This window comes from Phaseolus vulgaris, chromosome 11, assembly GCF_000499845.2.
Source record: "Phaseolus vulgaris cultivar G19833 chromosome 11, P. vulgaris v2.0, whole genome shotgun sequence".
Taxonomy (NCBI): domain Eukaryota; kingdom Viridiplantae; phylum Streptophyta; class Magnoliopsida; order Fabales; family Fabaceae; genus Phaseolus; species Phaseolus vulgaris.
Genome location: NC_023749.2, coordinates 49,660,868 through 49,679,533, shown reverse-complemented (window position 1 = coordinate 49,679,533; position 18,666 = coordinate 49,660,868). Strand labels below are relative to the sequence as shown.

Below are 18,666 nucleotides of genomic sequence, written 5' to 3'. Positions count from 1 at the left end.
CCAATCTCTAGAGGAGTACATACCCATTTCATTAGTCGGTTGTGTGTACAAGATTCTGACCAAATTGTTAGCAAATAGGTTTAAAAAAGTTATTGGGAAGGTGGTAGATGGGACACAATCAACTTTTTTGTCTAATAGAGGATTATTAGACAGCGTCCTAGTGGTGAATGAGGTTATAAACGAGTTGAGAAGAAGAAAAAAGAGCGGGGTGGTAGTGAAACTTGATTTTGAGAAAGCATACGACTCGGTGAGTTGGGAGTTCTTATTTTACATGATGAGAAGACTAGGGTTCTGTGAAAAATGGATCCAGTGGATTAAAGCTTGCCTAGAATCTGCTACTGTTTCGGTTTTAGTAAACGGTAGCCCAACTAAGGAATTCAAACCTTCTAGAGGTCTTAGACAAGGGGATCCGATGGTACCGTTTCTGTTTTTGATCGTCGCACAAGGATTAGTGGGTCTAGTAAAAGAAGCGACAAGGAAAAATATGCTCTCGGGAATTAAAGTTGGGGGGAAAAAGGTGGATGTGAATTTACTCCAATTCGATGACGACACCCTTTTTGTCTGCGAATCTAAGGTACAGAATATCATTTACATTAAGGTTATTTTGAGATGTTTTGAATTAAGCTCTGGTCTTAGAGTCAATTACCATAAGAGCAAAATTGGCGCAATTGGGGTAGGTAGGTTTGAGATGAATGTGTACTCGAAAATACTTCACTGCAGTCTAATGAATATACCCTTTTACATATTTAGGCCTACCTATAGGAGGTAATCCATCTAGATGCTCGTTTTGGGAGCCGGTGCTTTTAAAGGTTAGAAAGAAACTTTCAGTGTGGAAGGGGAGGAACCTGTCTTTCGCAGGAAGAGTATGTCTTATAAAATCTCTCATCAGTGTCATACCACTCTTCTTCCTATCCTTTTTCAAAGCACCGATTGGAGTGTGTAAGGAGATAACGACACTACAAAGAACTTTCTTGTGGGGTTGGGGAGCGGAAGGGAGGAAAATCGCTTGGACAAGTTGGGAAAATATTTGTAAGGAAAAAGAGGAGGGAGGTTTAGGTATTAGAAGCATTGAGTTGTTCAATAAGGCACTCCTGGAAAAATGGCTATGGAGATTGGGATCTCAAGAGTCTGGACTCTGGAAGGATGTTCTAGAATCAAAGTATGGCCAGTGGGGAACGATGATATCATATGCACCAAATCGAAAGGGGTATACATCTAGATGATGGAGTGATATAGCCAAGGCTAGTCTTTCTGACCAAGGGGCCAATTGGTTCAATCAGAATTTGGGTTGGAAAGTGGGTTCTGGGGAGAAGATCAAATTTTGGGAGGACGAGTTGTTAACCAATAGGCAACTCAAAACAAGATATGAAAGGTTATATAATAACTCTGAGCTCAAAGACAAGTATATTGGTAGTTGTGGAAGCTGGACTATAGAAGGGTGGGAGTGGAAATTCAGTTGGAGAAGAGATTGGTTTGAGTGGGAGAAAAGCATGGTAGAGGACTTCATGGCAATTATATCTCAAGTGATACTACAACAAGAGGTAGATGATATACGAATTTGGATCGATTCTCCGTCATATACATTCACGGTGAAATCAGCCTACAACAGGTTAGTAAAGCATAATACAGGGGGGGTTGTGAAGGTGTTCGAACTACTTTGGAATTTAAAGGTCATGCCATCAGCCAAGTTTTTTTGTGTGGAGGGCACTATCAGATAGATTAGCGACAAAACAGAATTTGCAAAGAAGGGGTGTGATATTGGGGAATATACTATGTGTGTTTTGTGGAAAAGAGGAAGAGACATGTTCACATATCCTTGTTTCATGTGAAGAATCAATTAAAGTATGGAACATGTGCTCTAGTTGGATGGGAGTAAGTTCGGTGAACTATAATGTATTGAATCATCATTTTGAATAATTTCCTGGCATATGTTCTAATCAAGAGGGCAATAGGTTATGGAAAGGTCTTTGGGTATCAGTTGTTCGATGTATATGGAAGCACATAAATAGGATTATCTTCAACCAAGCCAAGTTAGATGTGGAGGAAATTTTCACTTTGGCACAAGTACAATCATGGGTTTGGATGAAACACAAAGAAAGGAAAGTCACTTTTTCATTTTCCGATTGGATTTTATCTCCTATAACGTGCATCAATATGGTTATTAGATAATGTTTTATATTGTTATTTATATCATGCATGTTGGTTGGCTGCTGCAACAATTATAAAATCAAATTGCTTAAGACCTATGGGTTGGATCTGGTTTTGTATATCTAAGTTTTGATTAGGTGGGGAAGGTGTTTTTTCTCTTTATTGCAGGAAAATAGGGAGGATATCAGATAAAAAATCAGCAGATATTCCTATTATGAAGTGGTAAATAAAGTGTGAATGCTTCCTATCTTTGACAATTTTTGCATGCAGGGTCGGTTGTTGCAGCAATTATAAGTAAATTGATTAATACCAATTGGGATGAAACTGTTTTTATTTACCTATGTTACTGGGAAGGTGTTTTTCTTGGTGCAGGTAAACGGGAGGACAACAACTAACATTTCCAGATGTTAGAGGATTATGGGAAGCGGAAGAGTGAAGAATGTTGATGGAAGCTGGGGCATAGGGAGATTATAGAACAATCACAATCTTAAGCAGTTACATATTCGGTTAAAGGAGCTACCTTAGAAGTTAGAATTTTGGAAACCAAAACTGGTTTGTGCAGATGGTGTGAGGTTCTGTAATGCTAGAATGTATAAGTGGCTTGGGGGTTAGATTTATGCAGCTGTCTTGTTTAAGGTTGTGTGGATCTACCTGTTTTGTTAGTTTGCTGTCAGGATTTTATAAGTAGCTGTAAGAAGGTAAGTTTTCTTTTTCTTTCTTTTTTGTTTGATTTTTCCTTTTTCCTAACCCATTTTTAGTGGGTTTGTATAAGAGTGGACATCCCTAAAGTGTTCCATTATTTTATTTAATTCTTTGAAAAAAAAAAGTTAATAATTGTCGACAAAATTAGTTCCAAATATTTGCAACATTCCAAGAATAAATTTGATTTTTTATGCATAACTAATTTACATATACATTTTTAAAATATAGCACTGAACATGCTTTTTATATAACTCATTTTCGGAAACTGTATCATATGATTATTTTTTAATAATTTCCACTGAATGACTGTATTATAAAAATTGATTTTCAAATTATATTTTCTAGCAATATTGATATTTTTTTTATGTAAAATAACCCTTCAAGGCAACAAAATTGAACTAATACTTAAACTACGAGTTCAAACAAAAATAAAGAATTTCAAAATTAAACTAAATATAGTCAACATAATATTCATGATTTCTAAATCTAGTTCATTCAAATTTAACGATAAATTTTTTAAAATTTTGAAGTTTGTGACTATTTTTATAGTTCACACGAATTCCTGTTATAGTAATACAATTGTTTTGACAGGTATAAAATTAAATTATTATTGAATGTATTATTAAAGAGTCTATGCATCACCGCCAAACCTCTGACATACCTTTAATGGAATTAAATTAAAATATAGGTGTGGAAGAAAAAATCAATATTTTTTATCTCCGCAAGACTTAGCTTAAAAATTATCCTCGCAAATGTGAAAATTACCAATATATAAACTTCAATAAATTTATTAAATAACAACTAAATTTAAAAATTAAAATTAATTAATTATTATATTAATTAAATTAAATATTAATTTAAAAATTAAAAAATATTTGTATAAAAATTTAAATAACAACTAAATTTAAAAATTAAAATTAATTAAATTAAATATTAATTCAAAAATTAAAATATATTTGTATATAAAGTGGTTTTTATTATTAATAAAAATTTAAAATATAATTTTTAAATTAATATTTAAATTATTTATGCTAATTTGTAGACAGAAGGTTTCAAAAGTACCCTTTATTTCGGAAATAAAAATCCAAAATAAAAAATAATACATTTCGGTTTCAAACGTGTTTTCTTCTCAATTTGATTTTAGTGAGAGTGGCATTGACTTGATTAAATTTGTTAAGAAAACTACTTGAGGTTTTTTTTTTTTTTGTATTTTTTTATTCTTAGTTTTTTATTATTGTAAATTATTGTTATTTTTTACTCTATATTAATGAGTTTTCTTTGCCAATGTCATGATACTTTTTCTCATATTTGAACTATATTTTTTTATTAATGTTTGTAGTGGTTTATGTAACACTCTAAAATATACAAAAATAAATAAATTAAAAGGGAATAAAATAAAGTCATGTTTATCGTAATTCATACACAAATAACAAAGAGTAAGTTATTAACACATGTAAGCACTTTAATGTCTAATTGAACAACTTTCCCATCAAAATACAAAATTATTTATCTTAATATATTTCCATTCTCCTAATAATTGGTCAAAAAACATTTATCCAAGCTGAACCTATCATAGAACTTTTTAAATTTTAAACGCCTTGTTTGTTCATGAGTTTACCAAGTTTGGTTCAAGCTATCATGAAATTCCACTTGATCAAAGCCAAATTTAGGATATATTTAGCAGAAACCCGAGCAAGCCTATGAAGTAAGAAAAATCAAACAATCTAAGCACTGCAGGGTATCTGCAACCAAAGAAGGAAGAGCTACTAAGTTCAAGAAGACCAAGAATTTCAAAAGGCAAGAAGAATCAGGGGAAGTGCATGTCTACAACTCCAAATTAAATTATGCTATCAAAGTTAAACACTGACACTATCAAAATTCAAGTATTCTCCACCAAAAATTGTGTCCAAGCACTGAAAGCTTAGAACTAGCTTGGAAGTAAAGAAAAACAATAAAAATAAAGTACAATCAAATAAAATAAACTGCAAGGTAATTCAAAACTCCAACACTAATTCAATGAAAACCAAAACACAAAGATCTTGAACCGAATTTTAAAATGATAAAGTGGCACAAAAGATACCTCTTTCCCAGCAAAACTGTTCGACAGTGGTGGTGACCACAACAGGTGCAGCTATGCTAGAACCATGGTGCAACACAAATGAAGCCCCAGTAGAAGATAGATGCCGCTCCACACGGCTTGACACCATTCAACAGTGCCTGCAATTAACTACTCTCCACACAGAAAGTCCTCAAGTGAAAATAAAAGAAATTCCCATGACAAAACAACAAAGACACCGAAAGGCAACAATCTTGTTATTAATTCAAGCATCATGAAGCCGAAGGAGTGTCTATACTCACCAAGCCAGCAAAGCAAAAAAATCTAACAAAAATAAGACAACACAGCCCAATAAATCTACAAGAAGTTTGCACAACACAATTCAACCACAGCCTACTATTTCAAGCCAAAGTCTCGTTTCTTTCCAACACTCGTTAACCCTTCAATCAGGTGGCTTTGGCATTCCCCTTCACATCCCCAGAACAACACCCACCCCCATGCTCATGGTGGTGATGGTGGTGGTGGTGATGGTGATGATGATGATGTTGGTGGTGCTGCTGCTTCCCTTTAAGCTGCTTCCTCATGTCATAAGCATCTTCTCCGTCCGCATAATACTTAGCCTCCACATCATGAATCTGGTACCCCAAGGTCTCGGTGTACAAATTGAAGGCCGCACGGTTGCTCTTGCGCACGTGCAGGGACACATACTCCGCACCAAACACCTGTGTGGGAGAATCCAACATAAGACAGCAAATACAATTGCCTTAATTGTAATATTTTCTCGCAATTCAGTTAATTAAACTCTGGTTCTTCTTTAACGCAATTTCCATCTCTTAATTTTCAACTATCCACAAAATCGTTAAACTTTCAGTTCAATCTTCAGTAACTATTTTGTGAGTTTGATAAGACACTTGAGAAAACACATCATGCTAGCATGTCACAAACCGAGAAATAATTAATTATATCTTTAAAACTAAAAATTGAACAAAATTATTTATTAGCGGCGGACCTGTTCCATGGCGTTCTGGGCGGCGGTCATGAGTTTGGTGGCGAGACCGAGTTTGCGGTGGGTGCGGAGGACGGCGAGGGAGGTGATATGGCCGTGGCAGTCGGTGGTCTCCTCCTCCATCTTGGCGAGGACGTAGCCGACGATGCGACCGTTGTAGTCTTCGGCGACGTAGAGGAGCTGAGGCCAGGAGAGGATGTGGTAGAGGTAGTACTTCATCTGGTAGTTCTCAGGGAGGCAGAAGAGGTTGCACGCCTGCATCGCCAGAAGGTCCTTCACCGTCGCCTTCCTTATGCACACCATTTTCCCCCTTCTCCCTCTCACTCTCACTCCCTGCGCTACCTATGAATCGATTCAATTAGGGTTCCACTATCCCTTCTATTTTATCAATTTTTTAATTTTGGGTTTTTTCTAAATACTTTCATTTACAATTCTTCACCATTATATTTTATTTTCAATTTTTTAAATATATTCAATCTGTACCAAATTTTCATCACAAGTTTTTGGCCTGTTAATTTATTATTTAAAAGTAGAAATTGACTTGATATTAAAATTAAAATTACAAACAGCTAAAACTTGAGAATCAAAATTACTCATAAAAGTTCAGGAATCAAATTAGCATTAATTAAAGTATTAAAATTAAAAATGGAAAAAAAATTCAAAATTATAGATTTTATAAAATTTATAAGATTTAATTGTCTTATTGCTTCCAAGGCATGTCAATGTACTTTTTCCAATTAAATTCATCATAGTGTTATTATACTGACATTTGATTGATGATGTATTATTTATTGTCTCTGTCATTTATTAATATCATAGCGTTGTTATCATTGATTTGATATAAAAGATTACATTAACTAGCTTTTAAAATAAATAAAACAAAATTGAAACAAACCAATATAGGAGAAATAAGAAGATTATTAAACCATTTAAAAATCTAAAAAAAATATTATCTCTACTTTCTTATTTTGGTTAAATAGATTTTTAATTCCTATATTAAGACAATTTTTTTAGTCTCACGGTTTTGAAAAGTCTTAATTTGATCTTAATTTTATATAAAATTAATTAATGTGATTCTTTTAGTTAAATTCACGTTAACTTTCTTAGTTAACTTTCTTAATAAAGTCATGATATGTTACAATAACTATTCAATATGATAGATAACAACGATTTTAAAATGTATAATCTCCCGCAAGATATCGTTTTTTACTCACACAATCTCTTATTTTGAAAATTATTTCAATCTAATTGATTCACCCTTTACATAAGCTTAGTTAGATTCACCCTTTACATAAGCTTAGTTTGTTCAATCGATCTTACTCTCACCACCAATGGTGGATAGCAGGGACGGGGTGAGTCTCGACCCTTCTTCATTGTCGGATCTATTGCTTCTGACATTTCTTCCTCTGAGAGTAAAGACAAATGTTAATGTTGTTGGTGATTAAAGAGAATGTAGTTATTTCGTATCCTTTATTCACATACATGAGTAAGCGTGGTGAAGTACGCATGTGGGAGGACGAGAAGCTCATCCATGCTACCTTTCAACGTGTGAAGAATGAACTGTAGTTGCTTTGGATGAATATTGAACACTTATAAGTGTCATATTTCAATAATATTTCATATTAAAATATAGACACTTATGAATTTTTATTGATAAAATAGCTATAATTTAATCATTGATTTAGGAATTTAAACATTTTTACATATTTTGTTATTATAAGATGAATGAGAACAATTTATTTTCAAATTTGTGTTAATTTTAGGATTTTATGGTAAAATGGAGATGAAAGGGCTAAAGGAGAATAGACAAGATGAAAATGAAAAGTTGGAATATTGGAAACTCACTCAAATCTCATCCAAACTGACCCAAGCAAGATCACTCAAGAGGAACTCGTTCAAGACTCTCCCAAGCGAGTTCACTCAAGTGAAGTTGAATTTTTTCTCGTCAAACTCGCTCAAGCAAGTAATAACTCGCTTAAGTGAGATGTCACTTAGCTCAAGCCCAACTATGTTAAATAGAAGGCATTGAGAGAATAGAAAGAGATAGAAAACCCTAAAGGAGGCAGTCGTCAAGGAGAAACATCCTAGATCTTCTTTTCTTGCTTTCCATGCTTGTAATGATCAACATAAGTGACTAATTCTTTCCTTTGGGATTGAGAGTAATTTATTTAAACTCTTATGTATTGAGGTGATATTTCTTTATAGTATTTAGTTCTTGATTGATGATTGGTATTATCATTTTATTCTCAAAGCTTGAATTATTCATGATTTTGATCCTTAGATTTGACTACAAAGTACTTCTAAGCATTTGATCCAAATGATAATGCTTACCATATTTGAATGCTGGGAATAAATTTGAAATGTTAATTGCTTTATAACATTTGTTCGTAATGATAAGGGGTTTTTATGCGAGAAATTGATATTTAGGAGACTCTCTTAATAATTTTGTATGAGAGGAATCGATATAAATGATTTTTATATGTGCATCAATATCAATCCAAATTGAATCTTATAATCTTTTGAAAAAAATACAAACGAGTGAGAATGATGAACCCTAATCCCAATTTTTCCAATTGACTCACATAAATCTTTTACTTTGCTTTATTTAACTTATTGAAAATTCATCATACACGGAACTTTTCAATAAACTTTCACATATTGTTTTATATTTAGTGAATATTATACTTGAGAATTTAATTGTTCCTTATGGGTTCAATATTTGTTTTTAGGGACATTATTACTTTTGACACGGTTCACTTGCCGTAAAATAGTCTTCAAACACCAAAACTACGTGTAGTTTGAGTATATTATTTTAGTCCCCCTAAAATAATTGGTTAAGATCCACCACTAGCCACCATAACATTTCCCCGTACATGTACTCCCTCATCCTTTGCTCTCTCTTTAGCTACAACTTGTTCTCCTACACCCCCTCCCTCTTCCACTCCATTATGCAAGACAACATTGCTTTCAATTGCCCCTCCATTAACCTCCTCCTCCATTCTTTCGTTCTCTCCTAGAACTTGAATGTAGCTTTCCAATTACTAAATTATATGGAACACTTTCACCTTGATCGCACCACAATCTACAACTCCCCTATCATTACTTTACTCACAAAAATCTAACTTTTTGTTAAGTTATCCATCTTCTTCAAGTTCTTTGACAAGATGGACTCGAAATTCATTACCATCAAGGCCAAGTTCCTCTCTGTCTTTGTCGGCTTTTCCTACCTCTCTTCCTTTTATGCCTCCTTTTTATTATCCTCCATGTCTCTTTGCTACCACTTTTTATCTCTTGATCCTCTAATACTTATTGATCAACCTCTTCTTCTTTTTTGACACCTTCATCCTTTACAACTACCACATTTTTGGACTTTATTTTCTTGATGTCATTTTCATCATCAATCTATGTCATTTTCATTGTCTCTACGATGTTTGATGCTTATTATGCCACATCCCCACTCTCACAATGACGTTAACTTGAATTTAGTAGAAGTTACATTGCCTCATTTTAAATAAAAGTGAAACCAAATTGAGACCTTTCAAAATCACAATAAAATGTCACTTTATACAAGGTATTAAGTGGCAGGTGTAGCGACAATTCGTATAATCGTTATAATATAGTTTGTGACGCCCAAATCTATGGCGGTATACGAAAACGTCACTCACATATCTAACAACATTTGAAAACCACAATATATATAAAAATAATCACCACCACAAACACTATTTTTTTGTAGTGATATTTAATCTTAATCATTCAAATCAATATGTATATATGTATATATGTATATATGTATATATGTGTACTGTTCGGTTAGTTCGATTTTATGGTCAAACTATTGCTTCTTATGATGAGGCTTGTTGTACTTCGGAAAGAGAACTCTTATGATACATGTTATTCTTCGGAAAGAGAACTCTTATAAAACATGTTATTCTTCGGAAAGAGAAATGTAGTGTTCGATTAGGTCAGTTTGGTAATTGATTTAATATTATTCTACCACTTTGGTAAGTGTACCTAACAACATATCAAGTATAACCACTTTTATAAAAAAAATGTCTTGGTTTTAGGGTTCTTTCAGTTAAAAAGGTATTATTATATTTAGGTATTTCAAGTAAGGGAGAACTAAGTAGACGATACTTGAAAGAAGGTGGTGGGTGAATCTATAAAGATTCCACAAAAATAGGATAGGGCAACTCCATAGGAGGAGTGGGTTAGCAATATAAAAGGGGAAAACACACCCTCATAAAGGGGACACATTTTTTAGGAGGGAAAAAGGAGAACAAATAGAGAAAAATAAACACTTTGATGCTCTCGTTAGCTTGATCGTTGTAATGCATAGAGAGAATATTTTTAGGCTTTTGATTGAGAGATTTGGCAAGAACAATATATATATATATATATATATATATATATATATATATATATATATTCCACTTATTCACATCAAACTCACAAACTAAAGCATGGAAAGCCATAGGAACCATCTCTACTAATCTAACTTCAAAACTCAATTTAAGAAACTATATATATACTTTAACATGCCTAATCTAGTCAATATATCAACTTCTCAACAAGAGTATCCAATTCAAAACATTATAAAACAATCATCCATTAACCAAAACTTAATTTGTAACACTTAAACAATTTTCAAACAAAACACAATCCCTGCACAGAAACCAAAATTCTTGTGACTAAGTCACACTCACATCTGAATCATCCATCCTAAAGTTTTATAAGAAACATAATAACTTCTCTTAGCAAAATTTCTAAGCATAACCAAATTTCAGTATAAGGTTAACCAAGTTGAGATGATATTTTTTTAACCAGTCCTAAAAAAATTGATGGAAAATAAAAAAGAAAAGAAAGCAAGTAATTATTTTAATGTAAACAAAAATTTGCCCTGATTAAAAATTTGATAAGTTAGAAATGATTCATTGCTCCTCAAATAGTACAAGTGAACTACAAAGTGATATCACATCCTGAAAGTGATAAGGTTTGGAAGAAAGAATTTAAAGAGAAGAAAAAGAGAATATTTTTGAGAGAGAAAAAAGAAATAAAGGTTGAAGGGGAGAGAGAGGGGGGTTTTACAATATTAAATAAATATTTTATATCATTTATAAAATTAAATTATTTACTTTTTTGTACTATAATAAGAAAATAAATAAATTTCTTAAATTATAAAATAAAATAAAAATAAAAGTTTTTACATCAATAAAATAAAATAAAATATTATTCATAATAATATTTATTAATTCACGATAATGATAGATTAGACATTTTATCTGAGAGACAAATTATAAATTAAATTTCAAACATAAGATTAATAATTTAAAATATATAAATATATAATTTAAAATTTAAAATTATAAAATAATGTAATAGGTTTCTTGTTAGTTTACCAAATGTAATAAAGTATAATGAAAATAAATTTGGTCTGTATAGTTGCTTATTTTAAACTTAAATGACTGAAAGAAATAAATCAAATATATCACCTGTTTATAATATTTTCATAAATATATATATATATATATATATATATATATATATATATATATATATATATATTAAGATATAACAAGATAATAGATAGTCGCAAGAATTATTAAATACAGCGAGACTCTAATTATTTTTCTGTTGAAATCTCATGTAATGGACTCTCCACGGAAAAATGATATTTTAATAACCACGTTTTTCTTAAATAAATATTCAATACACTTTTCAAATAATAAAATATTATTTTTAAATGATAATAATAATAAATATAAATAAAATTAAAATATAAAAAACATCAGCATATCATACCTACCAATTTAAATATGAGATTAGGAGAAATATCTTTTCGAAGAGATGCATCAAGATTTTGGCTATGAAAGTGTTCTTACATAGAAATATTTTATTTAAATATTATGTTAGACATTGCGCCATTGTTATTACATTTTTTTTTTTAACCACTGTTATTACATAAAAAAATATTTTAAACAATAAAAAGAATGCAAAGTAACTATGAAGAATTAGGTCAAATTCGTACATATATAAGAAAAAAAATTTAAATCTAGATCAATAATAACATAGGATTTAAACATCCTTTTAGAAAGAGCTTCAAAGAGAAATGATGAGACAAACAAAAAAATTAAACCAACAACTACATATATACATAAAAACTTACACAAAACTCATTTCTTCTTGGTAGGTTTCTTTCTAGGACACTTAGGCCTTCTAGTAGTTTGAACAACATTGTCTTCATTATCACTAAGAGAGTCTTCCATATTAGCTTTACCCTTCAAATACTTAACAACAATTTCACATTCTTTTAGGAAGTTTTTTTCCAAAAGACCAACAACATCCTTCACCAAAGTCGCAGCTGAAGTTGGGACAACATCAGACTCTAGAGCAATATCTGCATCAGGTGCAATAATCAAAAGAGGAGTAGACTTCTGAGCGACAACTACATCAGACACAACAAGAATAGTAGAATCAGAAAACACCTGTGTTCTCGGACTAGTTGCAACACCCAAAGTAACATCATTTAGATCATGAGATGCAACATTTTTATTCAAAAGCCAACTTAGCTTGAATATTGTAACTAGTCATTGCCACTACATTTTCCAAACCTAAAAGGGATTCAAAACAATGTTGAAAGGCCAGATCATTAGAAACAATTTTAGAAGAAACAACTCGTTTGTCAACAAAAAAATTATTAGTTGCAGACTTAAGTTGAGTGGATCCTTCAATAGATCGCAAATTATCAATAAACAAGATGTCATTTCCTTGTAGCAAATCTTTTTATTCATGGACACTCTCCAACGAGGGCATATCATATTATTATCCTGAGATATAGACTTAGTCCCTATATCATCAATAAGGCTATCAACAATAGATAAATCTTTATTAACTTTATGAACAACAAATCAACAGAAGCAACAAGAGCTACAACAATATCCGTAACAGACACAACAACAGAGATTATAACATTCTCAGCGAATTGTTAAATCAACTTATCCCCCATTTCCCTCTTTTGAGAAAGTTATTCATGTTGGCTATTATAGATGTTAGCTTCCTTAGACTGAGCAATAACAAATTTATATTGAACAACCACAAGTTTAGGCAAAACATTTTTACTTGTGTTATAATTGATCTCCGATCGGGCTCACTATATTGTGTTGGGACTATGGCCTTATGAATTTTTAACATGTCATATATATGCAAGTTTTGGATCTTTTTTTGGATTCTAAACTAGCATATTTTGTTATAGACTAATGATTGGTCCATATTGGTAAGAACGTGTTTTTTCTAGATTTAGCTTTTTTTTATGGATTACGTGCAATAGCTTTTTTGCACAAGGGTTGAGGTATACCTTAAATATTCATTTTTATTCCATTTATTCTTTGTTGATAAAAAATAATAATTGGTCTCCGACTATCTCCTACTGTCTCCTACATTTAGATAAATCATGACCAATCTGAGAAGCAAAATGAAGGCAACTTCTCATATTCAATATTTGCAATAAAAGCAAAGTTTCAATATTGGATTTTGATCCAACCTTTAGTTCCAATATTCCAAAGGAGAACCTTGAATCTTAATCCAATATTGGATTTTGATAAGTTTCAAGGAAGCATAAACAAAACCTTTAGTTCAAACAAAATCTCTCAAAATCTTCAAATTGAGATTCCAAGATCCCAACATGAACTCTTCTCATATCCTCAAGAAAATCAAAATCAAACTTATAAAATCATTTTTCAAAAGGAATGATCCCCACGGACCTAACAAATTCCAAACAATATTAATTTTTTAAAAATATATCTAAATGAATTAGAGGTTTTTTTTTTACCTATAGTTAGAATAATCTTATAATAAAAATGTTTTTTTTCAATATTACAGACCAACCAAATAAATATTTTTAAGAATTTGAACTGCAATTAAATCACTATTAATACACAAATTGACAATTGCAAAAAAAATGGTACAAACATTATTAGATGTTTAGCTACTTATTTAAAAAAGAATATTATTCTTTAAGAAACTCCAAATATTTTAAAATCCCAGAATTGTCGTTACCTATCTTACCACATAACAAAAAAATATTCCACACAAGGCAACCTGTTAACGTTAGCCTACAGCAAGCAAAGTCAACTAAACAGCCACGTGAACTGCGGACTGTAGAAACTGCAGGCAGCACCCAGCAATCCACGTCAACCAACACGCAAGGCCAAGTTCTGCATGAGAGGACTTCTCACCTATCTCACCTATCAAGTTCGGATACGTTTTTTAAATGGTATATCCCTATTAAATATATATATCAAACACGATATTTGTACAACACTCGTAAAACACGTGTTGATAAAATGTATAATTCAAAAAATATTTGTTCAATTTCTGACAATTATAACGTGGTAATTACACAATTTTAAAAATGAGAAATACATTAATTTTTTAAAAACTCAAATTTATTGTATAAATTTTTATTATGATTACAAAAATAAGGAATAAATGTTTTTGAACCTGCCATAAAAAATATCTTTCTGCTAAAAAAAATTGAACATACTTGTACACACAAATCGATATTATCAATTTATATAATTCATAATTATATAATATATAGATCCGTATTCTCATATCCTATATTTTAAATATTATACATATTTTCGTCTTTATATCTATATCATATTAGTGTCTGTGTCAGTGTTACATAGACTCTCACCCAACCCTAAGCGTTGTCCAAACGCACAACACCAAACCTTCCAGCTTATGTAACACAGATACTGACACAGGACACTGATACGACATAGATACAAACACGGAGATACGTATAATTACTAAAATGTAGTTCATGAGAATACGGATGTATATATTATATAATTGTGAATTATATAAATTGACAATAAAGATTTACGTGCACTAAGTATGTTTTAGTTTTTTTTACAGCAGAAGATGTTTTTCATGACTAGTTCAAAAGGAATTGTTCCTTATTTTTATAATCATAATAAAATTTAATACAATAAATTTTGGTTTTTAGAAAATGAATATATTTCTCCTTTTTAAAATTTGGTTAGATCCATGCTAAAATTGTCAGAAATTTAACAAATATTTTTTTGAATTAGACACTTCACTAATATATACCCTAAGAGTGTCATACAAATATCGGTATCCAATACATCTATCTAACATGGAAACGCTATTTAAGAGAAGTGTCCCTGTGGAAGCCTATCAAATCGTAAAAATATTTAGTTATAGTATTAACACGTGGTTAAGGGAAGAAGGTCTTATCTTTATTGTACTAGTTTTTATAGCCACGAGATGCATGATATTTTTTTTTATGTTGCACAACAAATTAATTAATATTTAATTCTCATATTCATATAGTTTAAGAAAAATGACTTTCGTAATCAATATTTCTAATGGAAGTTAAAGAATTAAATATTTTTTTAAGAATTTTGCATTCTAATAAGTATTTCTTGTTTCATACACGCACATATTAATAATTATTTTTTGTCCTGTTAGTTTTTTCATTGTGTTAACCTTTAAAACATTATCTAAAATTTCAATATTTTCATTAAACTTATATTCTTCTACAAATATGAAAATAAGTAAAGAATTATAGTGCGCGTAGTTCGGATTAGAAAAATGTCCCATTAATTAATATGATTCATTACATGAATAAACCAAAATCAAATGCTTAAAGTGCCTCTAGTTTGGATTAGGAAAATGTATTAAAACTTTTGTTCATTATTTTATGTATAAAAAATATAAAATAATTGCTCAAATATTATACATTTTTCTTACTATTGTATTATAATAACAACAAGTTTAATAATGTTGAAAACTAGACAATGATTTTATTATAATTAGTATTAAAAAATGCTCATTTAATTTTTTATATAAAAATAAATATCGTATAATAATAGTGGCACAAAATAAGCATCTTATATCATGCCTGCCTATTAATTTTAATGTAAGCATATTCTAATATATATATATATATATATATATATATAATATTAATATGTTAAATTCCTTTAAAATTAATAGTTGGTATAAAATCTCCCACATTATATTTTCTCCAAAAACAAAAGGCGTAATAAAATAATTCTTCAAAACTACAATTCAAATACTATTATAAAATATAAAACATTAAAATTAACTTGAATACATTGTAATTGTATATATAAAAATAAAAAGTTAAGCTCACATTTAATAATATATCATCACATAATTTTATCTAAAATAAAGTATATCAAAATATAATCATTTAAAATTGTTCTTAAATAATCTCATTCCTAATCATGGATTTACATTAAGCTTCTTCTTCGTTGTTTCTCTTCACAGGATCTTAGTTTTAATAATTGTGAATGATAAATATTATTAAAAAATATAATATTTATTGTCCTAAAGTCAACTTATTTATATATATGCATTATGTCCAGGCAGGAATGGACGTGAATCAATACAAATATTATAATTAAGTTTGTATTAGTTTAATTACAGTATATTAAGTTGATTTAGAATTATTGTAGCAATCTTTTTAATGACTTCAAAGGTTGCTTCTAAAACCATTTTAATTAGTTCTAATTATTATCCACCAGATGTGGACTTCTAGTCTTCCACCATATATGATGAAGAAACAAATTAAAATTAAAAAAAAAAATAACTACCGATAATTTGGAATTCATTACAAAGAATATTAAAAAATATATCACCTTTTAATATGTCATTTTGGAAATTTGTGCCTCACACTACAGATCATTATTACGAATAGTATTTTTAATAAAAAATAATTCTCTTCTCCATGTTTTGAGATTTGGATCCAAAGTTTAATTAAGTTCCTATATAAGTGGGATATGGTGGCATTCTTCTCCATCTCTCACACTTCTTGTTTGTTCCATATATTATACTTTCTTGTTGGTTGATCATAATGTCACTTGCTGGTAAAATCAGCACTGAAATTAGGGTTCATGCAACTGCTGCAAAGTGGTTCAACCTCTTCGCGACACAACTCCATGATGTTCAAAACCTTACAGATAGAGTCCACGGAACCAAACTGCACCATGGTGATGACTGGCACCACAATGAGTCCATCAAACACTGGACTAGTACCATAGGTAAATATTCAATCCTTATATAGAGATAGAGACAAGTAGCATTATATATATACAGTCAAAATACAAATAAATACGTATTTAAAGATGGAGTGATTGATTATTTTGAAAAAAAAAATTAGTTCAGCTAAATGTTTGATCATGTATTACAACAAAATTTGTTTCTGCATGTTTTTCTTTTTATGACTCTTATTTTGATCTGTTGACTTGTTTGTTTATGATCTAGAGTCTTTGATAATTTTGAGTTAGTTGGTTTTGTGGAGTTTTCTTTTTAGTTGTTTTTTATCGGCAATAAGCAATTAAATTAAATAGGTCCACTTAAGAGGTGGTCCAACCCTCATACAGAGAATAAAAGATAAAAGTTTCTTTCTACCTTCGTACCTAAAATTCACAGATTAATCATCTACTTCTTTTCCCAACACTAATGACTGAAGAATAAAACAACGCACCAACATTAAATCGAGTACATACATACCAAGGGTTCAAGACACCATTCAGAGAACGAGAAACTCACTGACGGTATCTTTGAATTGATCCAAGACCAAACCTTGACATGTGTCATAGAAAATACTTCAGTATGATCAACCACTCCTCATTTAAACAAACAGGTTGATTTTGAGTTGACAGTTTTTAGTAAACTTGTAGGATCTCTCTCTTGAAACGAGACGTTTTGTAAAATGGTTGGATCACTCATGATATGGAGCATATTGATTAATTTATTTTTACTAATAAAAAAAGAAATATAATGAACAAACTATTATTAAGGTCAATTTCTTAATGGTTTTAATTAAAGAAATTAACATTGAAGCTAAAAGAACTACCAAAGAGATTAATGTATTTTGTAACTCTTTATGTGTATGTTGTTGGTATTGATTATTGCTTGTAAAACACCAGATGGTAAGGTGACAACATATCACGAGAGTATTGAATCCATTGATGAAGCAAACAAAACAATAACCTACAAGGTCTTCGGTGAAGAATTCGATCACAAGTTTAGGGTTTTAAAGGTAATATTTGAAGCAATTCATAAGGATGAAGGTGGTTCCATCATCAAATGGATCATTGAATACGAAACTACCAGTGAGGAAGTTCATCCTCCATTTGGGTTCCTCGAATATTTGCACAATGGAAGCAGAGATGTTGATGGCAATCTTCTCAAGGCATAGCTCCAAAACTTATGAACAAAATAATAACAAATATCAAATAATTAATGGAGATTGGCTATGGATGAAGTCATTATATATATGTACAATAAATTCATGTGATAGTCCTTTTTATGTGTTGAATAAACATGGATGCATTACGTTATGTTTCTGAATTGTTTTAATTAAGTTTGATTTCGCAAATATCTTTATTGTAATTGGAATGTATTATTATCCAGAAGTTCAGGAATTTAATTAATATACCTTTATCAATCAAAAACCAAATATATAAAAGTTTATCAACTCTTGCTATCCACGAGATGTTTTTTTATATCAAAATAACAACTAATCGTTTTATATAATTTAATAAGTTCAGAATTTGGTTTAGCTCATACGGTTGTGACCTAGTTAATCAAATTTTATTTTAAATCCATCATAGAAAACATTCACTACAAGAAAACGGTGATTTAGCTTTCATATGTATGTGTGTGCTAAGTGTAGGCGCGATTTTCGTGGGCT

General features: G+C 30.5%; 2 protein-coding genes across 2 annotated transcripts; one reads left to right on the top strand and one right to left on the bottom strand.

The window, feature by feature from the left end:
- Window positions 1-5,140: 5,140 nt before the first annotated feature.
- Window positions 5,141-6,336, bottom strand: LOC137811454 (N-terminal acetyltransferase A complex catalytic subunit NAA10-like). Its single transcript, XM_068613222.1, has 2 exons — window positions 5,916-6,336; window positions 5,141-5,628 (listed from the first exon to the last, which is right to left on the bottom strand). The coding sequence occupies exons 1-2, from the start codon at window positions 6,213-6,215 to the stop codon at window positions 5,353-5,355; spliced, it is 576 nt and encodes a 191-aa protein (XP_068469323.1). The 5' UTR covers window positions 6,216-6,336; the 3' UTR covers window positions 5,141-5,352.
- Window positions 6,337-16,757: 10,421 nt separating this feature from the next.
- LOC137811446 (MLP-like protein 43) lies at window positions 16,758-18,313 on the top strand. Its single transcript, XM_068613210.1, has 2 exons — window positions 16,758-17,008; window positions 17,900-18,313. The coding sequence occupies exons 1-2, from the start codon at window positions 16,822-16,824 to the stop codon at window positions 18,169-18,171; spliced, it is 459 nt and encodes a 152-aa protein (XP_068469311.1). The 5' UTR covers window positions 16,758-16,821; the 3' UTR covers window positions 18,172-18,313.
- The last annotated feature ends 353 nt before the right edge of the window (window positions 18,314-18,666 follow it).